Consider the following 25,226-nt stretch of genomic DNA (forward strand, 5'->3'; position numbering starts at 1 on the left):
TCATGGTCTCACTTCCTTACCCAGGCTGGAGTTCAGTGATGCAATCTTGGCTCACTGCAGCCTCCACCTCCTGGGTTCAAGCCATCCTCCTACCTGAGCCTCCCTAGTAGCTGGGACTACAGGCGCATATCACCATGCCTGGCTAATTTTTGTATTTTTGGTAAAGATGGGGTTTTGCCATGTTGCCCAGCTTGGTCTTGAACTCCTGACCTCAAGCCATCCTCCTGCGTTGGCCTCCCAAAGTGCTGTGATTACAGGCATGAGCCACCGTGCCCAGCCTTGTTCTTGTTCTCTAACCAAGGAGATTTCTCCCTGATGGCCTCATCTGTTTGTCTCCTCTCTTCCCCGCTCCTGTCTCTCTCCACCACTCCCTTCCACACTGCCCCCAGGAAACGAATCCTCTCCTGGCTCATGGTTGGGGTCCAGGTATAGATGCTGTAACAAAGAGACCCTGGAAGGGAATTACTTAAATAGAGACTGTTGCTCATTCTGTTTTTCTTGTTTGTTTGTTTTTTGTTTTTTTTCAGACAGAGTCTCGCTCTGTTGCCCAGGCTGGAGTGCAGTGGCATAATCTTGGCTTACTGCAACCTCTGCCTCCCAGGTTCAAGTGATTCTTCTGCCTCAGCCTCCCGAGTAGCTGGGATTACAGCCACCCACCACCACACCTGGCTGATTTTTGTATTTTTAGTAGAGATGGGGTTTTGCCATGTTGGCCAGGCTGGTCCCGAACTCCTGACCTCAAATGATCTGCCCGCCTTGGCCTCCCAAAGTGTTGGGATTACAGACGTGAGCCACCGCACCCGGCCGTTGCTCATTCTCATAACAGTCCGGAGATGAAGAACCTTGTTCCTTCCATTTTCTCTCTTCACCATCCCCTGGGCTCAAGGTGTTGGCCTCTGTATGATGGCAGCCACTGGGAAAGGGGAGGAGCAGAAGTAGAGGGCAAGCCATTTTCTTTTAAGCAAACTTCACTTCCACTGACATTCCACTAGTGAGAAGGGGTCACCTGGCTACATCCAACTGCAAGGAACACTGGGTGGTACATGCCCAGCTAAACTCAATCACCAAAAAATATGGGGAAATGGATATGAGAGCTTCACTAGCCATCTCCTAAAAGTGGAGAAGAAAATTTATTGGTTCACAAGACCAAAAAATTCAGGACTTCAGGCTCTGCTTGGCCAAGGATTTCAAACAGTATCACTGAGACGGGGTTTCTCGCCTCATCTCTTGGACCACATTCCTCTGTTTTTTGTTTGTTTGCTTGCTTTTCAAGACGGAGTTTCACCCTTGTCACCCAGGCTGGAGTGCAGTGGTGCAATCTTGGCTCATTACAACTTTTGCCTCCTGGGTTCAAGCGATTCTCTTGCCTCAGCCTCCCAAGTAGCTGGGATTACAGGCACGTGTCACCACGTCCAGCCAATATTTTGTATTTTTAGTAGAGATGGGATTTCACCATGTTAGCCAGGCTGGTTTTGAACTCCTGGCCTCAAGCAATCCACCTGTCTAAGCCTCCAAAGTGCTAGGATTACAGGCACTCGGCCACATTCCTCTGTATTGACTTGATGCTCAAAACAGTCCTGTTGGCTGGGTGTGGTGGCTCAGGCCTGTAATCCCAACATTTTGGGAAGCCAAGGTGAGCAGATCACTTGAGCCTACGAGTTCGAGACCAGCCTGGCCAACATGGTGAAACCCCGTCTCTACTAAAAATACAAAAATTAGCCAGGCATGGTGGTGGGCACCTGTAATCCGAGCTACTCGGGAGGCTGAGGCAAGATAATCACTTGAACCCGGGAGGCAGAGGTTGCAGTCAGCCAGGATTGTGCCACTGCACTCCAACCTGGGTGACAGAGTGAGATCCTATCTCAAAAAACAAACAAACAAAAAATGGTCCTGTTTTCTGGAACTGAAGACTACAGAGGCTGCATCTTCTCAAGCCCACATTCAGTGGGAAAGATCTTTCCCAAGAATCACCACATCCCCAAAGTCACGAGATTCCTTCCACTTGGTACAGCTCAGGTCCCTACCACCCCAACAAAGCCAACACAATCACCATGCCCAACATGATGCCTAGTGAATTAAATGAGTCAGAACTTTCCAATGAGGCTGAGGCGGGAGGACTGCTTGAAGCCAGGAGTTCAAGACCAGGGCAATGTAGCAAGACTCCCGTCTACACAGTTGTTTATTTATTTTAATTAGCTGGGAGGCCGGGTGCGGTGGCTTACGCCTGTAATCCCAGCACTTTGGGAGGCCGAGGTGGGCGGATCACGAGGTCAGGAGATCGAGACCATCCTGGCTAACATGGTGAAACCCTGTCTCTACTAAAAATACAAAAAATTAGCCAGGCTTGGTGGTAGGTGCCTGTAGTCCCAGCTACTCGGGAGGCTGAGGCAGGAGAATGGCGTGAACCCGGGAGGCGGAGCTTGCAGTGAGCCGAGATCACGCCACTGCACTCCAGCCTGGGTGACAGAGCAAGACTCCGCCTCAAAAAAAAAAAAAAAAAAATTAGCTGGGAATGGTGGCAAGCACCTGTAGTTCCAGCTACTCGGGAGGCTGAGGCGGGAGGATTGCTTGAGCACAGGAGTTCAAGACCAGCCTGGGTAACATAGCGAGACCTCACCTCTACAAAAATAAAAATAAAAAAATTAGCTAGGCATGGTGGTGAGCACCTGTCTTGCCAGCTACTGGGGAGACTGAGGTGGGAGGATCGTTCGAGCCCAGGAGTTTGAAGCTGCAGTGAGCTATGATCATACCACTCCAGCCTGGGTGACAGAGTCAGATCCAGCCTTTAAAAAAAATGTCCCTTGGGGCGAGCATGGGGTGTTGTATCCATGTAGGTATAACACTGACTGTAGCCAAGGGCACAAGGACCGCTAAGGACCGTTGAGCATGCTGTGCACTGCCCAACTCCAGGGGGCACACGAAGCCTGAACTGGCTCAGGCCTGGGTCACCTGCTTCTCTGGTCCATATGGGGGAGGTTTGGCTACCAAGGTGCTGCTGCGGGGTGAGCAGGGAGAGCGCCCTGGGGCAGCTACGTGTGTCCCTCCCAAGCAGCTGTCAGAGCAGGAGCTTCCCCGCAAAGCAGGACATGGGGGCTGAGGCCAAGGCCACCTGCTCACCACTAGCCTCTGCTCCCCTGCAGCTGAGCATTGACAGTTGCTGGGTGGGCTCCTTCTACTGCCCCCATTCTGGCTTCACAGCCACCATCTATGACACTATTGCCACCGAGAGCACCCTCTTCATTCGGCAGAACCAGCTGGTCTACTATTTTACAGGCACCTATACCACACTCTATGAGAGAAACCGCGGCAGTGGTGAGTGTGCTGTGGCTGGACCCACGCCTGGGGAGGGCACCCTGGTGAACCCCTCCACTGAAGGTGGCTGGGGGCTGGAATTGCTGTGGGTGAGGCATTGGGGAAGGAACTTGCCAAGGCCCCAAATCACCCTTGCCCACCCCTAATGGGCCTTGCCTTGCCCTTTTTTTTTTTTTTTTTTTTGCTGGGATGAGGCTTCCACCCAGACCCTCCTGGGAATTGTGAGCAGCTGTGAGAAGAGGGGGTGTGACAGTAAAGGGAGGTAGAGAGAGGCAGACCCACGCGTGTGCCCACACACAGTGGCAGAAGGACTTGCCAAGACAGACCAGACGGGGAGAGAAAGTCAGAGGGAGAGGGGCATGGCAAATCAGAAAGACAGAGCGGGAGGAGAGAGAGAAACAGATGGGCAAAGCCTCAAGGGAAACTCATTGGAGAGGAAAAAAGAGAGTCTAGGCACAGTGGCTCAGGAGGCCAGACTATTCAAGAGGCTGACGGGAGGGGGCATCGCATGAGCCCAGGGGTTTGAGGCTGCAGTGAGCTATGATCACACCACTGCACTCCAGCCTGGGCGACAGAGCAAGACCCTGTTTCAAAAAAAAAAAAAAAAAAAAAGCTGGGCGTGGTAGCTCATGCCTGTAATCCTAGCATTTTGGGAGGCCGAGGCGGGTGGATCACTTGAGGTCAGGAGTTCAAGGCCAGCCTGACCAACCTGGTGAAACCCCATCTCTGCTGAAAATACAAAAATTAGCCGGGCATTGTGGTGGACACCTGTAATTCCAGCTACTCAGGAGGCTGAGAAAGGAAAATTGCTTGAACCCAGGAAGCAGAGGTTGCAATGAGCTGAGTTCACATCACTGCACTCCAGCCTGGCCAACAGAGCGAGACTCAGTTTAAAAAAAAGAGAGAGGAAAAAGCGAGAGAGATGAAAAAGAGAGACTATTCAACTTAATCTTTAAATGATACTGTGGCTGGGTGCAGTAGCTCACACCTGTAATCCCAGCACTTTGGGAGGCTGAGGCAGGTAGATCACATGGTCAGGAGTTCGAGACCAGCCTGGCTAACACGGTGAAACCCCGTCTCTACTAAAAATACAGAAAATTAGCAAAATTAGCTGGGTGTGGTGGCACATGCCTGTAGTCCCAGCTACTCGGGAGGCTGAGGCAGGAGAATCGCTTGAACCCGGGAGGCGGAGCTTGCAGTGAGCTGAGATCGTGCCACTGCACTCCAGCCTGGGCGACAGAGCGAGATGCCATCTCAAAAAAAAAAAAAAAGAAAAAGGCCAGGCGCGGTGGCTCACACCTGTAATCCCAGCGCTTTGGGAGGGCGGGTCACGAGGTCAGGAGTTTGAGACCAGCCTGGCCAATATGGTGAAACCCCGTCTCTACTAAAAATACAAAAATTAGCTGGGTGTGGTGGCATGTGCCTGTACTCCCAGCTTCTCAGGAGGCTGAGGCAGAAGAATTGCTTGAACCCAGGAGGCGGGGCTGCAGTGAGCCAAGATCGTGCCACTGCACTCCAGCCTGGGCGACAGAGTAAGACTCTGTCTCAAAAAAAAAAAAAAAAAAGATACCAAAGCTCTCTTATTTCTTCCAGTTTCTCCCGCCATCTCAGTGAGAACTGTCAGCTTAGAGAGTCACTGGAAATTGGACTGTAACTTACATTTCATAAGTGAATGCGTGTTCCCAGCAGCTTTGCTTTGTCTCTTTCTTTCTTTGGGCATTTTGACAGTGGGAGGAACCAAATTCAAATTGGCTTAATCCAAAGAAAAGTGGTGTTTATTGGCTTCCGTGGCTGAAAAGCCCAGGAGCATGTTGGTTTCAGGAAAGGCTGCACCATGGGGTCACTGTCACGGTTAGACAGTCACCTCCTTGTGCATGCCACGGTGATTCAGGCCTCTACGCAGCAACTGTAGACTTTTATGCCCCTCAGTAGCCCCAGAAAAGAGCATCTTGTTGCGGATTGCAACCTGATATTGCCTCTGATTTGGCCAGCTTGGTCACATGCTAATCATTGTGGCCAAGGGAGTGCAAGGGAGGTGTCAGCCCAATCTGACCCTCATGGACAGAGTGTGAGCAAGGAGGATTTTCTCAAAGGCAGGGGGTGCCCTCTGCCAGGTGCTCCCTGACACCACACTGAACAGGTGCTTCAGCATGAGAGGACAGATAACAGGCTCACTAAAGCCAGGGAAATGTGGGCGGGGGGCAGAGGCCCCAGATCCAACTACCTGGGTCTGAGGCCCCATGCTGACTTCACTAGGCAGTTGGGTTCGTGTCCTGGCCAGCGAGTGCATCAAGAAGCTGTGCCCTGTGTATTTCCATAGCAATGGCTCTGAGTACATAATGGCCCTCACCACAGGCAAGCATGAGGGTTATGTACACTTCGGGACCATCAGAGGTAAGGGTGTGGGCCTCTGTCAGCCCCAGGGACCCCTCCATACCCTCTCTCACCTCCGAGAATTCTAACCTTGGGCCCTCACTCATCACCATGTGCCCTGAGGAGGGCCCCCAGGCTGAGGGTGGTGGTGGTGGTGGAGGGATGCGTTTGTAGGGGTAGGGCTTGGGGGTATGTTATGTATCTTTCATGATGTACTTGGTTTTAAAGGGCAGAAGAGCTGGGCACCAGTGGCTCATGCCTGTAATCCAGCTCATGCCCAGCACTTTGGGAGGCTGAGGGAGGCGGATCACTTGACGTCAGGAGTTCAAGAACATCCTGGCCAACATGGTGAAACCCCATCTCTACTAAAAATAAAAAAATTAGTTGGGCGTGGTGGCAGGCGCCTGTAATCCCAGCTATTCAGGAGGCTGAGGCAGGAGAGTCACTTGAACCCAGGAGATGAAGGTTGCAGTGAGCCGAGATTGCCCCACTGCACTCCAGCCTGGGCAACAGAGTGAGACTCTGTCTCAAAAACAAACAAATCCCCCAAAAAAACAAAAATAGCAGAAGCCCAATTCAAAAATAATTGAAGTATAGCTGGGCACAGTGGCTCATGCCTGTAATCCCAGCACTTTGGGAGGCTGAGGTGGGTGGATCACCTGAGGTCAGGAGTTCGAGACCAGCCTGGCCAACATGGTGAAACCCCATCTCTACTAAAAATACAAAAATCAGCTGAGCATGGTGGCATGCACCTGTAGTCCCAGCTACTTGGGAGGCTGAGGCATGAGAATTGCTCGAACCTGGCAAGTGGAGGTTGCAGTAAGCCAAGATCATGCCACTGCACTCCAGCCTGGGCAACAGAGTGAGACTGTCTTAATAATAATGATAGTAATAATAATAATAACTTAAGCACAAAGAATTTGTGGACTTACATAAATGAAAAGACTACGGTTCAACTTCAGGTATGGCTGGATCCAGGGGCCCACAGGGTAGGTCATCAGGACTCCATCTCTTGGTAAGGTAGTGCAGCATAGTAATTAATTATAGCACAGATTCTGGAGAGAGACTGCTCCATCACACCTTCGCTGTGTGCCTTTCGATATGTAACTTGACCTCTCTGATCTCGTTTTCTTCACCTACAAAATGTGGCTAATGGTAGTACTAGTATCTAGGTCACTGGGTTGATATAAAGATTAAATAAGTTGGTTTTTGTAAAGGTCTTAGTGCTAGTGATGTGGTGAGTGTTACAAACGGTTTATTATTATTGGTCCTATAATTTGGGTCCATTTTTAGGTAGCTATTCCTCCATGGAGGTTAAAGGTGGCCCCTTAAAGCTTCAGACTCAAGTCACCTACTAGTCTGAGTCACGCCAAGAGAATGAAGACAGCATCTTTTCCATTAATTCTAACACAAATCCCAGAGTAAACTCTGATCGGCCCACCGTGGGTCACATGGCCAGACCTGAGGCATGAGACCCACAGTCTCATGACTGTGACCAAAGACAGACATGCTCTGATAGGCCAGCTGTGAGTGACGAAAGGCCAGAGAATGAGATCCCAAGGACGGAGGGGCTGGTGGGCATGAGGAGGGCAATCGGAGTTGGCTTGATGGGCTGCCAGACAGGAGGGAGAGGGCCTGAACATGAACCCGACCTTGCTCTGCAGATGGCCAGGTGTCCTTTGAGATGCTGCCCAGGCAGTGGTCTGTGTGCGAGCAGATAGGAGGTACTCATTACCCCGATGGGTCTGCGGTGGGAGGCTGGGGGAACTGAGGAAGCAGAAGAGCAGGGGAGGGTGGCAGGGGTCATGGGAAAGAATGGGCAGTGTCTTAGGGAGGGGTGAGAGCTATGGGGAGGGGTACAGCTGGCACAGGACCAAGGCTATTGAGCCCTGGGGTGGCTCTGGACTGCCCCTTTCCCTCTCAGTTACCACCTGCTCCATAATTTGGTCTGAATACATCGCGGGTGAGTATACCCTACTGCTGCTGGTGGAGAGTGGATATGGTAATGCCAGTAAACGTTTCCAGGTGGTCAGCTACAACACAGGTAATGAGGGTGATGCAAGGGGCTGGGCACAAAGGGGCAGGATCCCAGACTGTGGACTGCATGCCCATCCTGAGGGATCTGTGCCCAGCAGACAGAGGGAGGGCAACATTACCTGTGTCACTCCTGGTTGAGGGGTAGCAATGGAGAACAGGATATAGGCTTGGTGATCTGAAAGGGCCCTGTGGCTCACAATAAAGAGATTTTATTTTACCTGCAGTGAGAATAGGGCCCCTATGTAGAGTTGTACAGGCTGTGCAGTGCACAAAACCCCCAACCGAGGGGTCAGAGGAGACAGGTCCTGTGCCTTAACAGGACTGTTTCCTCTCAGAGGCAGTGCCTTTTTATAATTCACATGAAGAAATTCTAAAGGGCTAGGCAAGGGGCTCACACCTGTAATCCCAGCACTTTGGGAGGCCGAGGCCAGAGGATCGCTTGAGGCCAGGAGTTCGAGACCAGCCTGGGGCAACATGGCAAGAGGCTGTCTCTATAAATTAAAAAAAAAAAAAAAAAGTAGCTGAGTATGGAGTCGCACCTGTAGTCCCAGCTACTTGGAATATACCTGAGGTGGGAGGATAGCATAAGCCCAGGAGGTTGAGGCTACAGTGAGCTATGATCATGCTACTACCTGGGTGACAGAGCAAGACCCGGTCTCAAAAAAAAAAAAAAAAAAAAAAACAGAGCCAGGTGTGGTGGCTCGTGCTTATAATCCTGGCACTTTGGGACACCAAGGTGGGTGGAATGCTTGAGCTCAGGCGTTCAAGACCAGCCTAGGCAATATAGCGAAACCTCATCTCTACTAAAAATACAAAAATTGGCCGGGCACGGCAGCTCACGCCTGTAATCCCAGCACTCTGGGAGGCCGAGGCGGGGGGATCACCTAAGGTCAGGAGTTCAAGACCAGCCTGACTAACATGGTGAAACCCTGTCTCTACTAAAAATACAAAAATTAGTCGGGCATGATGGTGGGTGCCTATAAACCCAGCAACTCAGGAGGCTGAGGTGGAAGAATCACTTGAACCTCGGAGGCAGAGGTTGCAGTGAGCTGAGATCATGCCATTGCACTGCAGCCTGGGCAACAGAGAGAGACTCCATCTCAAAAAAAAAAAAAAATTAGCTGGGCATGGTGGTGGTGTGCACCTATAATCCCAGCTACTCCATAGGCTGAGGTGGGAGGATCACTTGAACCGATGAGGCAGAAGTTGCAGTGAGCCGAGATCACACCACTGCACTCCAGCCTGGGCGACAGAGAGATCCTGTCTCGGGGGGAAAAAAAAGAAAAGAAACTCTAAGGACTAGCAAGCCCGAGTGGGAAGCTCTTTGGAGGGTTTTACAGGAGGCTGAGAAGCAAACAACTTGCTCCAGCTCCAGGTTTTGAAAGTGCAGGGCCTCAGGAGATTTTGCTGTGTTCTCCCCACCTGTAGCTAGTGATGACCTGGAACTTCTCTACCACATCCCAGAATTCATCCCTGAAGGTAGGAAGGGAAGGCAGACGTGGCCTCAGGGTGGCTGTGGGCCAGGAGGGGCCCAGGTGACTCCACCTCACTGCTGTGTCCTCTCTTCCTCTGCTCCGGTCAGCTCGAGGATTGGAGTTCCTGATGATCCTAGGGACAGAGTCCTACACCAGCACTGCAATGGCCCCCAAGGGCATCTTCTGTAACCCGTACAACAACCTGATCTTCATCTGGGGCAACTTCCTCCTGCAGAGGTGGGCCTCTACCACCCCTGGGTGGGCCAGGCATACTCTGTCTCCCCAGCAACTTTACGGTGGGGACCCTTTCAAGCCCAGGCTAGGCAAGTCTCACCAAGCCTTCAAAGGATGCACAAATCCAGAAGTTACCAGGACTGTGATGAGGAACACACCGTTAGGGTAGTCAGTGCTGGGATGGGGGAAGCCAATGTTTTAAAGCTGTGGGAGCCCTTTTCTTAAAATGAAATCTTATATAAAGACCCAGCCTGTGTGAGCAATAGATGAGCAGTTTCTAGGGTTTTTTTTGTTTTTGTTTTTGTTTTGGGACAGAGTCTCACTCTGTCACCCAGGCTACAGGACAGTGGCACAATCTCGGCTCACTGCAGCCCCCGCCTCCCAGATTCAAGCGATTCTCCTGCATCAGCCTCCCGAGTAGCTGGGATTACAGCTGCATGCCACCATGCCTGGCTAATTTTTGTATTTTTAGTAGAGACGCGGTTTCACCATGTTGGGCAGGCTGGTCTCGAACTCTTGACCTCAGGTGATCCTCCTGCCTCAGCCTCCGAGAGTGCTGGGATTACAGGTGTGAACCACCGTGCCCGGCTAATTGACAAACATTTTCTGGGGACAGTTTAGGATCCTCCCCACCCCAGCCACCCTCTCGACCCTCAGGAACCTAGGGGCCCCTGAGCCACCTTCTTGGGTGGCTGGCAAACTGCCAGGTTGGCCCAATGCTCCTGTTTTACAGATGGGGAGCTGAAGACTCTCAAAGGGTTTGGGGTGGGGGGCGGGAGCTAGGATTTCAAGCTTCCTTTGCATGTTCTTACAAGTGGAGAAACAGTAAGTGGCTCCCGTGTTATTAGGCCTGGGATTGGGGGAAGCGGCTGTCCAGCATGCGCCTAGCTCTCCATCTCTGTCCCTGCAGCTCTAACAAGGAAAACTTCATCTACCTGGCAGACTTCCCCAAGGAACTGTCCATCAAATACATGGCCAGATCGTTCCATGGGGCTGTGGCTATTGTCACAGAGACGGAGGAGGTGGGCTGCCCCGCCCCTCTCCCCATTCCCTCTCTGCCCACCCCCAAACCCCAGGGGCCTCTCTTTCCCCTGTCACAGTAAAGGAGCCAAGGGAAGGGGGCACCCTCAGGGACCCTGAGAAAGGGCAGTGAAGCTCCATTTATAACTGAAACCCCTGGAACTCAGGGTAAGTGTCAGCTCCAAAGTCACGCAGACCGGAGCTATGATCTGATGTTCAGAGGCGGCCCTCTTTCATCCCACAGTGTGGTCGTTCACTTCATAAATATTGAGCATTTACTGTGTGCCTGCCCCCGTGCTGGAGAACACAGAGTGGTCAGGGCTGCAATGGGGAAAATATTACCTATGGAAGTAGGGGGACCTGGCCCAGTCTGGGGGGTTGTGCATGTCAGGGAGGGCTTCATGGGGGAGACCACATGGAGGGGGACATCTTGGAGGCTGGAGGGGATCCCCCAGGTTGTGGCTCAGGAAGGGGAGTGAAGGTTCCCTTCAGATGTGTATGGGGGTGGGCATCAGTGCAGAGATGGGAAACTGAGGCCAAGGAAATGGTGAGACCCTGGAAGCTGCAAAGAGTGAGAAGAAAAAAGAGGTCTCGGCTCTAGGAACCGTGGCTGTTAGAGAGTGTGTGTGTTAGGGATGCTTAGGTCGCAAGTGCCAGAAACCCAAACAGACTGAAAACATTGAAAAAAGTGATCATAGTGTGTGAGGGCTGGAACCAGAGGTGATTGGGCTCAGGGAAGTAGAGCCGTGGCACCACAGAGAAAAGAAAGGGGAGCGCCCTTGGTCCCAGTGGAGGTGAGTTTCCAAACTTCATCCCTCAAACAATGGGGCCACCACACTGGGCAGAGGGTGAGGTGGGATCAGAGGACCCCATGGTCCTGACACACACACATCCGGCTGTCATACCCGCAGATCTGGTACCTCCTGGAGGGCAGCTACCGGGTCTACCAGCTGTTCCCTTCCAAGGGCTGGCAGGTGCACATCAGCTTAAAGCTGATGCAACAGTCCTCTCTCTACGCATCCAATGAGACCATGCTGACCCTCTTCTACGAAGACAGCAAACTGTACCAGGTGCCCGGTGGGGCTATGCAGGGACATCGGGGCACCCCAGGAGGGCTGACCCCAGCTCACCTGGCCCTGCCTTCCCCCTGCAGCTGGTGTACCTTATGAACAACCAGAAGGGCCAGCTGGTCAAGAGGCTCGTGCCCGTGGAGCAGCTTCTGATGTATCAACAGCACACCAGCCACTATGACTTGGAGCGGAAAGGGTGAGAAGACACCGGACCATGACAGGGGTCTGAGGGCTCCCGGCACTGCCCTCCTGAAGCTACCATTCTTGAGAGAGGGGAGACCGAGCTAACCCCAGTGAAAACCTCAGGGCTATGATGGCAGGAGTTCAGCACTTATGGAAGCTCAGAGGAGGAGCCCAACCTAGCGGGGGGAAGGTGCATCAGGGAGGGCTTCAAGGAGGAGGAGGTGTATGCACTGTGGCAAGAAGGGTGAGGAAGGATTAGCCAAGTGATAAGGTGGGGAAGGGTGTTCCAGAAAGGGGGAACCACCTGTGCAGAGGCCCTGATGGGAAGGGGGACAAAGTGAGCCTGGTGGTCATGGAGAGAAACTTGGACTTCATCTTGAGGGTCTTGGGAGAGCCATGGATGGGACTAAGGGAAAGGACTGCAGGATCGGATTTTACCGCGTGCCGTAATGATGCCTCCGGTCATCGTCCTGCGGAGGGTGGATCAGAGCAACCCAGGGAGGCAGCTGGAGTCGGGACAGGGACGGGGCGCTGGGGTGGAAGGAGGAAGCAGGAGATGGAATAAAGATAAGAGGTCAAGTGGACAGGCAGATGGCGACTGCCCGTTGAGTACGGAGGACTCTGGTCTCAGGGATCAAGGGAGGGACGTCCGAGGGGATGTGTGCAGAGGCCTCTGGGCAGCAGGGGCTGACGCTGAGGAGGAAGATTCGGGCTGGATTCGATACGGGAAGTGGGTGAGGTGGGAAAGAGGCCTGCGGAAGCTTCCAGTGCGCGGGGTGCCTTAGAGCCAGCAGCCTTTCCCCCTTGCCACTGCCCAGGGGCTACTTGATGCTCTCCTTCATCGACTTCTGCCCCTTCTCGGTGATGCGCCTGCGGAGCCTGCCCCGTCCGCAGAGATACACGCGCCAGGAGCGCTACCGGGCGCGGCCGCCGCGCGTCCTGGAGCGCTCGGGCTTCCACAACGAGAACTCGCTCGCCATCTACCAGGGCCTGGTCTACTACCTGCTGTGGCTGCACTCCGTGTACGACAAGGTGGGCGTCCGGCGGCGGGCGGGCAGGCCTGAGACGGGACTGGGGCAGCGGGGAGCGGGCTTAGAGGGCGAGGCCTGTGGAGCGGAGCGCAGCGGGATTGGAGAACAGGAGGACTGGTGGTGGGTGGGCGGGGGACCTGGGGGCGGGGCCTGGCTTGAGCAGGACTTCCAGGGGAAGGCGTTGGGGGTGTGGCCGGGTTGAAAGCAGGGTTTGGGGATGGGCTGGGGTGTGTATCTTCTGCTCTGGGTTGGGGGCTGGCATTGAGGCTAGGAGGTGGTCTGGGGATGCCGCTTGCCTGGAGGCTGTCGCCCCGCTGCCCAATCCCTTCACGGTGCCGGGCGATCCCTGCAGCCGTACGCGGACCCGGTGCACGACCCCACCTGGCGCTGGTGGGCGAACAACAAACAAGACCAGGTAGGCGGAGCGGATTGGGAGCCGGGAAAGGGGCGGCGCCCGGACACCCCTCACCGTGCCCTACCCCCGGCGCTGACTCTGCCCCGCGCATCCGGTACCCCAGGATTACTACTTCTTCCTGGCGAGCAACTGGCGAAGCGCGGGCGGCGTGTCCATAGAAATGGACAGCTACGAAAAGATCTACAACCTCGAGTCCGCGTACGAGCTGCCGGAGCGCATTTTCCTGGACAAGGGCACTGAGTACAGCTTCGCCATCTTCCTGTCGGCGCAGGGCCGCTCGTTCCGGACGCAGGCAGAACTCGGTCTGCGCGGGACCAGAGTGGAGCCCGAAGGGCGGGGCGAGGGCTACCAAAATCTGGGAGCCTGGGGGGCGGGGACACCATCGGAGGGGCGGGGCCTGTCTGTGAGGGAGGCCTTAACCCCGTTTACTGCCCGGAGCAGGCACCGTCTTCCAGCTGCATAGCCAGGTGGACGTGGGCGTGGTGCTGGCCGACCCCGGCTGCATCGAGGCCTCGGTGAAGCAGGAGGTCCTGATTAATCGCAACTCGGTGCTATTTTCGGTGAGGCCCCCCGGGGAGTTGGGATCAAGGGAGGTTTTTTGTTTTGTTTTGTTTTGTTTTTTTGGAGACAGGGTCTTGCTCTGTCGCTCAGGCTGGAGTGCCAGTGGAGCGATCACTGCATTCTTGGCCTCCTGGGCTCAAGCGATCCTCCTCCCTCAACCTCCTGAGTAGCTGGGACTGCAGGCATGCACCACAGTGCCCAGCGAACTTTTTGTTTTTCTTTTGAGACGGAGTCTTGCTCTGTCGCCCAGGCTGGAGTGCAATGGCACGATCTCGGCTCACTGTAACCTCTGCCTCCCAGATTCAACCGAGTCTCCTGCCTCAGCCTCCCTAGTAGCTGAGATTACAGGTGCATGCCACTACACCCAGCTAATTTTTTGTATTATTAGTAGCGATGGGGTTTTACCATGTTGGCCAGGCTAGTCTTGAACTCCTGACCTCAAATAATCTGCCCACTTTGGCCTCCCAAAGTGCTGGGATTACAGGCGTGAGCCACTGCACCCAGCCTTAACTTTTTATTTTTTGTAGAGACGGGGGTCTCCCTATGTTGCCCAGGCTGGTCTCGAATTCCTGGACTCAAGAGATCCTCATGCCTCGGCGTGAGGTGTGAGGTGTGAGGCATGAACCACCCTGTGCTTGGCCCCGTTAGCCTATCCCTTTTTTTTTTTTTTTTTTTAATTGATCATTCTTGGGTGTTTCTCGCAGAGGGGGATTTGGCAGGGTCATAGGACAATAGTGGAGGGAAGGTCAGCAGATAAACAAGTGAACAAAGGTCTCTGGTTTTCCTAGGCAGAGGACCCTGGGGCCCTCCGCAGTGTTTGTGTCCCTGGGTACTTGAGATTAGGGAGTGGTGATGACTCTTAACGAGCATGCTGCCTTCAAGCATCTGTTTAACAAAGCACATTTTGCACTGCCCTTAATCCATTTAACCCTGAGTGGACACAGCACATGCTTCAGAGAGCACAGGGTTGGGGGTAAGGTCACAGATCAACAGGATCCCAAGGCAGAAGAATTTTTCCCAGTACAGAACAAAATGAAAAGTCTCCCATGTCTACTTCTTTCTACACAGACACGGCAACCATCCGATTTCTCAATCTTTTCCCCACCTTTCCCCCCTTTCCACTCCACAAAACCGCCATTGTCATCATGGCCCGTTCTCAATGAGCTGTTGGGCATACCTCCCAGACAGGGTGGTGGCCGGGCAGAGGGGCTCCCCACTTCCCAGCAGGGGCGGCCGGGCAGAGGTGCCCCTCACCTCCTGGACGGGGCAGCTGGCCGGGCGGGGGGCTGACCCCCCCACCTCCCTCCCGGACGAGGCGGCTGGCCGGGCAGAGGGGCTCCTCACTTCCCAGTAGGGGCGGCCGGGCAGAGGCACCCCTCACCTCCTGGATGGGGCGGCTGGCCGGGCGGGGGGCTGACCCCCCCGCCTCCCTTCCGGACGGGGCGGCTGGCCGGGCAGAGGGGCTCCTCACTTGCCAGTAGGGGCGGCCGGGCAGAGGCACCCCTCGCCTCCCGGACGGGGCGGCTGGCCGGGCGGGGGCTGACCCCCCACCTCCCTCCCGGACGGGGCGGCTGGCCGGGTGGGGGGCTGAACCCCCCACCTCCCTCCCGGACGGGGTGGCTGGCCTGGCGGGGGCTGACCCCCACCTCCCTCCCGGACGGGGTGGCTGCCGGGCGGAGACGCTCCTCACTTCCCAGACAGGGTGGCTGCCGGGCGGAGGGGCTCCTCACTTCTCAGACGGGGCGGCTGCCGGGCGGAGGGGCTCCTCATTTCTCAGACGGGGCGGTTGCCAGGCGGAGGGTCTCCTCACTTCTCAGACAGGGCGGCTGGGCAGAGACGCTCCTCACCTCCCAGATGGGGTCGCGACCGGGCAGAGGCGCTCCTCACATCCCAGACGGGGCGGCGGGGCAGAGGCGCTCCCCACATCTCAGACGATGGGCGGCCGGGCAGAGATGCTCCTCACTTTCCAGACTGGGCAGCCAGGCAGAGGGGCTCCTCACGTCCCAGACGATGGGCAGCCAGGCAGACACACTCCTCACTTCCCAGACGGGGTGGCGGCCGGGCAGAGGCTGCACTCTTGGCACTTTGGGAGGCCAAGGCAGGCGGCTGGGAGGTGGAGGTTGTAGCGAGCCAAGATCACGCCACTGCACTCCAGCCTGGGCACCATTGAGCACTGAGTGAACCAGACTCCGTCTGCAATCTCGGCACCTCAGGAGGCCGAGGCTGGCGGATCACTCGCAGTTAGGAGCTGGAGACCAGCCCGGCCAACACCCCGTTAGCCTATTCCTGAGTAGAAAATGGCAGCCTTCCGTTTTCCTACCAGCCACCACCTCGCCCCAGCTATGGGTTATTTGAACTGTTTGTTGGACTTTGGGGAGACCTGTTCACCCCTTCATTTCTGCCTCTCCCCTCCTTCAACCCCAGATTACGCTCAAGGATAAAAAGCTTTGCTATGACCAAGGCATTAGTGGACATCACCTTATGAAGACTTCCATGACGGTCAATGTGAGGTCCAAGCCTGGAGGGGAGGGTGCAGGATGGTGGGAAAGCCTGGGCCGGCGGGGATCACCATCTTCACCTGCTCCTACCCACAGGTGGTGGGTTCATCCGGGCTCTGCTTCCAGGAAACACACCTGGGGCCCCATATGCAAGTATTGGAGCTTGGGATACTGGGCCCTGGGAGGGGAAGGTTGGGGTCGGGTCTCAACAGGGCTAATCCCCCTGAGAATCCCACTAATGCATTCATAATTTCCTTTCTTCTCATTCTTTCTCAACATTCATCCACCCACCCGCTACCACCCACCTTTCATTCTTTTTTCTTTAAGACGGAGTTTCACTCTTGTTGCCCAGGCTGGAGTGCGGCGGCGGGTCTTGGCTCACTTTGCCTCCTTGGCTCAAGTGATTCTCCTGCCTCAGCCTCCCAAGTAGCTGGGATTATAGGCGCCCGCCACCATGGCTGGCTAATTTTTTGTATTTTTAGTGGAGACAGAGTTTTTCCATGTTGGCCAGGATGGTCACAAACTCCTAAACTCAAATGATCCACCCGCCTCAGCCTCCCAAAGTGCTGGGATTCCAGGTGTGAGCCACCATGCCCGGCCTAACGCCTTTCATTCATTCACGTTTTCAGAAAGGGCCACCTTCCCAGTTGTGCAGGTTGCACACAAACTGGCATGTTCCCTCTGATAACTTTTCTTCAGAGGGAGAATAGAGTGAGCAACAGGGCCGTTTTTTTGTTGTTGTTGTTTTGTTTTTTTTTTTTAACGAAGTCTCACTCTTGTCCCCCGGGCTGGAGTGCAATGGTGCAATCTCGGCTCACTGCAACCTCCACCTCCCGGGTTCAAGCGATTCTCCTGCCTCAGCCTCCCAAGTAGCTGGGATTACAGGTGCATACCACCATGCCTAGCTAATTTTTTATATTTTAAATAGAGACGGAGTTTCACCATGTTGGCCAGGCTGGTCTCGAACTCCTAACCTCAGGTGATCTGCCGGCCTCGGCCTCCCAAAGTGCTGGGATTACAGGTGTGAGCCACCGTGCCCGACCTAGGGCCACTTTTTGCAATTGGCACAAAGGTGGCATAAGGGCTGGCCTGGCCCTGCTTTCACATCTCTCTCTTCTTCTGCCCACTCACACATTCCTCATTCAGTTCTTTGGGTGCTTGGTGCTTCACTTGCTTATACGTGTGATATCGCCTTTGCCCGAGGCAGACACTGAGGCTCAGAGAGGTGCAGAGTAACCCACGGAGCTAATAAGTGGTAGAGGAGGGGCGTGCCCCAGAGTTCTTGTTCTCACCCATTTCCCTACCCACTCCCTGGCATGCAGATCCTGGTGTTCCTCCCTCCTGGCTTAGAATGACCTTGGGCAGTCAAAAGGGGTTGTAACAGCCCCCACCTCCTTAGAGTACATGAGATTTCATGTGCTAGACTGAATAAACAAGGAGGAAGTGTGACTGCATCAGGGTGGGCAAGGGGGAACGTGGCAGGATGAGCTCGGAGCAGTGATGGGGCAGAGTAAGCGGAGCCCTTATGGGCCATGGTATGTGAGCTGGCTCCTCGGGAGGGCTCCAAGCAGAGGAGGGACTCGGGTGTCCCCAGGGCCCATCTGGCTGCATGGGGTGGGGGGACATCAATGAGGGGACTGGAAGCAGGGAGACTCTGGAGGAGACAAGGTTGGACAAAACAGGGTGGGGGCAAAGGAGTTGGAGGTTTAGGGGAGAGAACAGGCAGGCTCTCGGTCTTTTTTTTTTTTTTTTTTTTTGAGACAGAGTCCTGCTCTGTCACCCAGGCTGGAGTGCAGTGGTGCAGTCTTGGCCTCTACCTCCCTGGTTCAAGCGATTCTCCAGCCTCTGCCTCCCGAGTAGCTGGGATTACAGGCATGCACCACCACACCCAGCTAATTTTTTGTATTTTTAGTAGAGACAGGGTTTTGCTGTGCTGGCCAGGCTAGTCTCGAACTCCTGGACTCAAGTGATCGGCCCGCCTCGGCCTCCCAAAGTTCTGGGATTACAGGCATGAGCCACTGCACCAGGCCGTGTTAATGATATTAATGACCATATTGCCCTTGGCGGTGAGGGAGAGCCAGGCAGCTGGTGGTGGTGTTTGTGGGAGGGGGACTGTCCTTCCTGCCCCTTACCCCTCCAGGGGCCTGAGGAGACCCTGGCCACCCCTGTGAGCCTTTTTTCCTCCCACCGAGGGCAACCTGATGGTGCCAGTGTTCATTGGCTGCCCCCCGGGCAAGCGCCTGGCCTTCGACATCACCTACACGCTGGAATACAGCCGCCTGAAGAACAAACACTACTTTGACTGTGTTAACGTGAACCCGGAGATGCCCTGCTTTCTCTTCCGGGACAGTGTGTGTCCAGTCCCTTCCCCTGCACAGTTCACTGCCCTCTTGCCCCCACTACTTTGTGCTCTCCCTCCCCACTCCTCTCCCCGCAGACTACCCACCCTTTTTCCTGCAGCATCTCACTTTCCCCCGTCTCGGTGCTCAGCTTCTCGGGCCAAGCTAATTTCTTCTTCTGGTCTCAATCCCCTCCAACCCCATAGTTTTCTACCCCTTCTTCTTGATTCAAGATTTGGTGACAGGAGACTCCGGCAGTTTCCAGGGCAGGTAAAGGCATGGCCAGCTTGCAGCTAGGGCAGGTGGAGGGAGTGGAAGGAGATGGGTGCAGGACTCGAGACCCGGAGGCCAGTCTATGTGCACTTCTGTCCCTGGTAGCTACGTTCTGCTGGTGGTGGGTGGCGGGCCCACACTGGACAGCCTCAAGGACTACAGTGAGGACGAAATCTACCGCTTCAACAGCCCCCTGGACAAGTAATCCCCGTGGGGCCCCACGTGTAATCCACCTTGCTTCCCCTAGAGGCCTTTCCCACTTCCAAGCCAAGCCCACCTCGCAAGCCCCCACCTCTGCGTCTCAGGCCCTGCCCACAGTGGGGCTCTTAGGATCTCACAGGCAAACTCCTGCCCGCCCCCTAACACCACGCCCCCTGCACCCACCTGTGGCCTCCCTCCACACTGACCACTGAGGTCATGCCTCCCCTACACCGCCCCCCAACCCCTGGCTGAGATGACCTGGGCCTGCACAGGACCAACAGCCTTATCTGGACCACGAGGACCACAAGGACCACCAAAGACTCAGCCTTTCACATCATGTCCCACGAGAGCCCAGGCATCGAGTGAGTGCGTAGCCTGGCCCCTCTTGGCCCCCATCTGTCGGTAGTCCATTGGGCCCACCTATCCTTTCTGCCCCTAGGAGGCCTCTTGATCCCCAAGTCACACTGACTGCCTTTGTGTTACTTAAATGGGGCTGAACTTTGCACCAGCTGAAGTCTCTGTCTGGAATGCTGCTCCCTCCGACTCTTTTCAGGCCTTAGGCAGATGCCCCTTCAGCCAGGAGGACTTTTCTGTTTCAAGATGAGACAATTGTCCCTTCATGGCTCCCATGGCCTCCTGGGGCTCTCCCATCCTGGCCCTGAGCCCCCTACCTGTGCGTCCCCATCCCAGAGTGGACAGCTCTGGGCAGTCACTGTCTGGTGTGGGGTCTGTCTCTCCTCCAGAACTGGGTCCTGAATAGACTCATAAATTTGTTTTTATTTTTATTTTTGAGATGGAGTTTTGCTCTTTGTTGCCCAGGCTGGAATGCAGTGGCAAGATCTCAGCTCACTGCAACCTCCACCTTCCGGGTTCAAGCGATTCTCCTGTCTCAGCCTCCTGTTTATTTTTTGAGACAGGCTCCCTCTGTGGCCCACCAGGCTGGAGTGCAGTGGCGCAATCTCAGCTCACTGCAGCCTCTGCCTCCCGGGTTCAAGCAATTCTCCTGCCTCAGCCTCCCAAGTAGCTGGGATTACAGGCACCTGCCACCATGCCTGGCTAATTTTTGTATTTTTAGTAGGGATGGGGTTTCACCACGTTGGTCAGGCTGATCTTGAACTCCTGACCTCAAGTGATCCGCCTGCCTCAGCCTCCCAAAGTACTGGGATTACAGGCACACGCCACCATGCCCGGTTAATTTTTGTATTTTTTTTTTCTAGTAGAGACGGGGTTTCACCATGTTGGCCAGGCTGGTTAACATAGCATTTATTGAATGAAAGAATGAACAAATGAATAAATCAATTCATGGCAGGCATTTATTGATATCTGAGTGGGGGTATTAATGAATGAATAAAACAATGGAGAAACAAATTCATATATAGGGGCTCAATAAGTTTCATTCAATGAAAGGAAAAAAATGAAGCCATGAGCAAATGAAGGCAGTGAATGAATGAACAACTTGCACCTAGTCAGAATTTAACCTGCTTTATTTTTTATTTTTTATTTTTATTTATTTTTTTGAGACAGAGTCTTGCTCTGTCACCCAGGCTGGAGTGCAGTAGTACAATCTCAGCTCACTGCCACCTCTGCCTCTTGGGTTCAAGTAATTCTCCCAACTCAGCCTCCTGTGTAGCTGGGATTACAGGTGCATGCCACCATGCCCCGCTAATTTTTGTATTTTTTGTAGAGATGGGGTTTCACCATATTGGTCAGTCTGTTCTTGAACTCCTGACCTCAAGTGATCCACCTGCCTCGGCCTCCCAAAGTGCTGGTATTATAGGTATGAACCACTATGCCTGGCCTAACCTGCATTTATTGGATAATGAATAAAGAAGGGAATAAATGAAAGATGTGACTTTGTACCTAGTAAGTGCTCAAGCTATATTTATGGGATAAAGGAATGCAAGCAGCAAAGAATGAATAAGGATTTGGCATATGATAGATACACAGCCTGTAATCTGGATGGATGCACAGTGACAGAGGAATTGACAGATGGAGGTGTGAAGGCAGGAGGAAATGAATGAGTAGACAACCTGTGGCACAGTAGGCATTCAGTCAGCATGATTGAATGAGTGAATGAAGGAATGAATGAGGGAAGGCATGAGATTGCACCCATTTGGTCCTCACCGAGAACATTGGGTGGAGGAAGAAATTGGGAGTTGGCACAGACTAGGCATGGTTGGTAGCATAACTGCCTGATCTTTGGCTCGCAGGTGGCTCTGTCTGGAGAATGCCCCATGCTATGACAATGTTCCCCAAGGCATCTTTGCCCCTGAATTCTTCTTCAAGGTGTTGGTGAGCAATAGGTGAGCCAGGCAAGTGGCCCAGGTGCGGGTCAGGGGCTGCCCATGGAATGCCTGGCTTCTCCTCTAATCCTGGATCCCCTCCCAACCCCTGCAGAGGAGTGGACACGAGCACCTACTGCAACTACCAGCTCACCTTCCTGCTGCACATCCACGGGCTGCCACTCAGTCCCAAGCGGGCCCTTTTCATCCTCATGGTGAGTGGCTGTCCGGGAGCTGCCCTACTGGGTGGGCAGGGGCCCACGCCTCCATACCTATGCTTGTTATACCTTCGCTCATTCATTCCTTCATTCACTCATCTAGCCATGCTGACTGAACGCCTGCCATGCCACAGGCTGTCTACTCATTCATTTCCTCCTGCTGTCATGCCTCCATCTGTCAATTTCCCTGTCACTGTGGATGCAGATTGTGGACTGTGTACCTTATCATGTGCCAACTCCTTACTCATTCTTTGCTCCCTGCAGGTGTCAGCTAGCGTGTTTGTGGGCCTGGTGATCTTCTACATCGCCTTCTGCCTCCTGTGGCCCCTCGTGGTGAAGGGCTGCACGATGATCCGGTGGAAGATAAACAACCTCATTGCCTCAGAATCCTACTACACCTACGCCTCCATTTCCGGAATCTCGAGCGTGCCGTCTCTGAGACATTCCAGGATGGGCTCCATGTTCAGCTCCAGGATGACAGAGGACAGGGCTGAACCCAAGGAAGCCGTGGAGAGACAGTTGATGACCTGAGTGTCCCACCTGCCCCAGCCCCCAGTCACTGTCACGCCTCTCCTATGAGGCCCATCTTGAAGATGCAACCTGTCACCCAGCCCAGGCCTCTCTTTCTGTTTTGCTTGATGTTTACTTCTTGTTCGACTCAAATAAAGCCTTTTTGCAGGACCAGCAGTGGGCTCTCTTAAAAGCTCGAGTTCAGAAGGTTTGTACCAGCATAGCTGCACATTAAAATATCATAAACCTGGCTGGGCATGGTGGTTCATGCCTGTAATCCCAGCACTTCGGGAGCTCGAAGGAGGCAGATCACTTAAGGTCAGGAGTTTGAGACCAGCCTGGCCCACATGGTGAAAACTTGTAACCCTGTCTCTACTAAAAATACAAAAAATTAGCTGGGCATGGTGGTGCGTACCTGTAATTCCAGCTACTTGGGAAGCTGAGACAGGATAATCCCTTGAACCTGGGAGGCAGAAGTTGCCGTGAGCCAAGATTGCGCCACTGCACTCCAGTCTGGGCAACAGACCAAGACTCCGACTCAACAAAACAAAACAATAAATAAAATATCAAAAACCTTCTAGGCCACCTGTTAAATAGTGGCTTCTCTGTGTGCCTGTTGGCTGAGCCTCTCCCCAGGGTACCCCAGACCTCCCTGTGGTCCAGCAGGATCCTCCACAATCCAGGCCCATTGCTATGGCCGACCATCTGTTCTGATTGTTCAGTGTTAAATATTCTGAATGTCAACACCTATCTAATGTCTTAAGGAGGGGACCCTGGAGACGTCAGGATTCTTATTTTAGTTACAAGTAGCAAATATTTCCCTCAAATGGTCTACATGAAAATGGTAATTTACAGGCTTCAGGTACAGTTTGATCCAGAAGTCCCAAGGTCCACAGGATTCAGCCTTCATTTCTCTGTAGTTTTTTCTTCTCTGTCCCCCTCAGAGTGCAGTCTCTGACCTCAGGACAACTCCCCTCACCATCTGAGGCTAGTTATACAGTCCATAATCTGGATGGATGCGTAGTGACCAATGAATTGACAGATGGAGGCATGAAGGCAGGAGGAAATAAATGAGTAAAAAAAATACCCTGTTGCATGGTAGGCATTTGGTCAGCATTAATAGATGAATGAATGAAGGAGCGAATGAGGAAAGGTATGAGATTGCACCTAGTTGGTGCTCACCCAGAGTGTTGGGTTGGAGGAATACATTGGGGTTGGCATTGACTAGGCATGGTTGGTAGCACAAAAACCTGATGAAATTTGACAATAACAAGAGTTGGCAACACTCATGTGTGTAAGGGCTGCTGGCTAAGGTTGTTTCCACCACCAAGATTCTACCGAGTCACCTCATGGTCCAGGTGAACACATCATAATCCTGTATCAGCCAAGTCAACATGTTATTTAAATATCACCATCTGCACTTCCAGCCAAGATAGAGTGACAGAGACTGGATTTCCCCTCATACTTGAAACTAATTATTTTTTTTGAGATGGAGTCTCGCTCTGTTACCCAGGCTGGAGTGCAGTGGTGTGATCTCGGCTCACTGCAACCTCCGCCTCCTGGGTTCAAGCGATTCTCCTGCCTCAGCCTCCCGAGTAGCTGGGACTACAGACGCATGCCACCATGCCCGGCTAATTTTTTGTATTTTTAGTAGAGATGGGGTTTCACTGTGTTAGCCAGACTGGTCTCCATCTCCTGACCTTGTGATCTGCCCGCCTCAGCCTCCCAAAGTGCTGGGATTACAGGCATGAGCCACCTGGCCTGGCCGTATCATCGTGGTATTTTGTTTATTTGTGTCTTTTTCTTTTTTTTTTTTTTTTTTGAGATGGAGTTTTGCTCTTGTTGCCTAGGCTGGAGTGCAATGGTGCGATCTTGGCTCACTGCAACCTCCGCCTCCCAAGTTCAAGTGATTCTCCTGCCTCAGCCTCCCGAGTGAGTAACTGGGATTGCAGGCACCCGCCACCATACCTGGATAGATAATTTTTTGTATAGTAGAGACGGAGTTTCACCATGTTGGCTAGGCTGGTCTCAAACTCCTGACCTCAGGTGATCCATCCACTTCAGCCTCCCAAAGTGCTGAGATTACAGGCTTGAGCCACCGCACCCGGCCATCATTTTTGTTTAAAACATTTTTTAACACCACAACTTCTTTCACATATTAATTTACTCATTAATTCAACACATATATAATTTCTTTCTTTTCTTTTTCTTTTTCTTTCTTTTTTTTTTTTTTTTTTTTTTGAGCACAGTCTTGCTCTGTCACCCAGGCAGGAGAGCAATGGCGATCTCAGTTCACTGCAACCTCTGCCTCCCAGGTTCAAGTGCTTCTCCTGCCTCAGCCTCCCAAGTAGCTGTACTACAGATGCGCACCACCACGCCCGGCAAATTTTTGGTATTTTTACATTTATTTATTTATTTTATCTGAGACAGAGTCTCACTCTGTCACCCAGGCTGGAGTGCAGCGGCACAATCTCAGCTCACTACAAGCTGACCTCCTGGGTTTAAGCGATTCTCCTGCCTCGGGCTCCTGAGTATCTGGGATTACAGGTGTGTGCCACCAGGCACAGCTGGTTTTTTTTTTTTTTTTTTTGGTATTTGCAGTACAGATGGGGTTTCGCCATGTTGGCCAGGTTGGTCTCGAACTCCTGACCTCAAGTGATCTATCTGCCTCGGCTTCCCAAAGTGCTGGGATTACAGGCATGAGCCACCATGCCTGGCCAACAAATATTTATTGACTGTCTACTAATATTTGCCAAGCACTGAGATACTGGGAATTCAGTAGTGAAGGAAATCGTCCTGCCTTCATGGAGATGACATTCTAAATGGTGGAGACGGAGAGTGAAAGTCGGGTTTGAGAAAAACGTGCTGTCCAGGCGCAGTGGCTCACACCTCTAATCCCAACACTTTGCGAGGTCAAGGCAGGAAGATCGCTTGAGCTCAGGAGTTCGAGACCAGCCTGGGCAGTATAATGAGACTCTGTCTCTATAAAAAATTTAATTTTTTTTTAAAAAGAGAGAAAAAGCGATGTTGAATGTGCAGATGTAATATCAATCAATGGAGGAAGAAGTTGGTATAAGAAGTTGTGAATACTGGCCAGGCAAGGTGGCTCATGCCTATAATCCCAGCATTTCGGGAGGCCAGGGCCCGGGGAATCGCCTGAGTTCAGGAGTTGGAGACCAGCCTGACCAACATCT

At 53.3% G+C, this 25,226-nt stretch overlaps 1 protein-coding gene across 31 annotated transcripts in view; it reads left to right on the forward strand.

The window, feature by feature from the left end:
- Window positions 1–22,203, forward strand: part of CATSPERG (cation channel sperm associated auxiliary subunit gamma) — a 35,597-nt gene extending 13,394 nt beyond the window's left edge. For 6 of the 31 annotated variants that reach the window (XM_024351296.3, XM_024351298.3, XM_063801634.1 and 3 more), the window contains exons 8-29: window positions 3,141–3,312; window positions 5,569–5,706; window positions 7,350–7,409; window positions 7,610–7,729; window positions 9,151–9,201; window positions 9,305–9,434; window positions 10,342–10,453; window positions 11,363–11,521; window positions 11,605–11,717; window positions 12,523–12,736; window positions 13,088–13,150; window positions 13,254–13,452; window positions 13,592–13,710; window positions 16,136–16,216; window positions 16,306–16,362; window positions 18,402–18,558; window positions 18,755–18,818; window positions 18,927–19,022; window positions 19,295–19,384; window positions 21,233–21,325; window positions 21,420–21,519; window positions 21,787–22,203. In XM_024351296.3, coding sequence (XP_024207064.1) covers window positions 3,141–3,312; window positions 5,569–5,706; window positions 7,350–7,409; window positions 7,610–7,729; window positions 9,151–9,201; window positions 9,305–9,434; window positions 10,342–10,453; window positions 11,363–11,521; window positions 11,605–11,717; window positions 12,523–12,736; window positions 13,088–13,150; window positions 13,254–13,452; window positions 13,592–13,710; window positions 16,136–16,216; window positions 16,306–16,362; window positions 18,402–18,558; window positions 18,755–18,818; window positions 18,927–19,022; window positions 19,295–19,384; window positions 21,233–21,325; window positions 21,420–21,519; window positions 21,787–22,053 — 2,655 coding nt within the window. In that variant the 3' untranslated portion in view covers window positions 22,054–22,203. Of the gene's footprint in view, window positions 1–3,140; window positions 3,313–5,568; window positions 5,707–7,349; window positions 7,410–7,609; window positions 7,730–9,150; window positions 9,202–9,304; window positions 9,435–10,341; window positions 10,454–11,362; window positions 11,522–11,604; window positions 11,718–12,522; window positions 12,737–13,087; window positions 13,151–13,253; window positions 13,453–13,591; window positions 13,711–16,135; window positions 16,217–16,305; window positions 16,363–18,401; window positions 18,559–18,754; window positions 18,819–18,926; window positions 19,023–19,294; window positions 19,385–21,232; window positions 21,335–21,419; window positions 21,520–21,786 lie in introns of all 31 variants that reach the window. The other 25 variants (XM_063801635.1, XM_054673413.2, XM_063801636.1 and 22 more) reach the window with 14 other exon arrangements.
- The last annotated feature ends 3,023 nt before the right edge of the window (window positions 22,204–25,226 follow it).

The sequence above is a fragment of the Pan troglodytes genome, chromosome 20 (genome assembly GCF_028858775.2).
Source record: "Pan troglodytes isolate AG18354 chromosome 20, NHGRI_mPanTro3-v2.0_pri, whole genome shotgun sequence".
NCBI lineage: Eukaryota > Metazoa > Chordata > Mammalia > Primates > Hominidae > Pan > Pan troglodytes.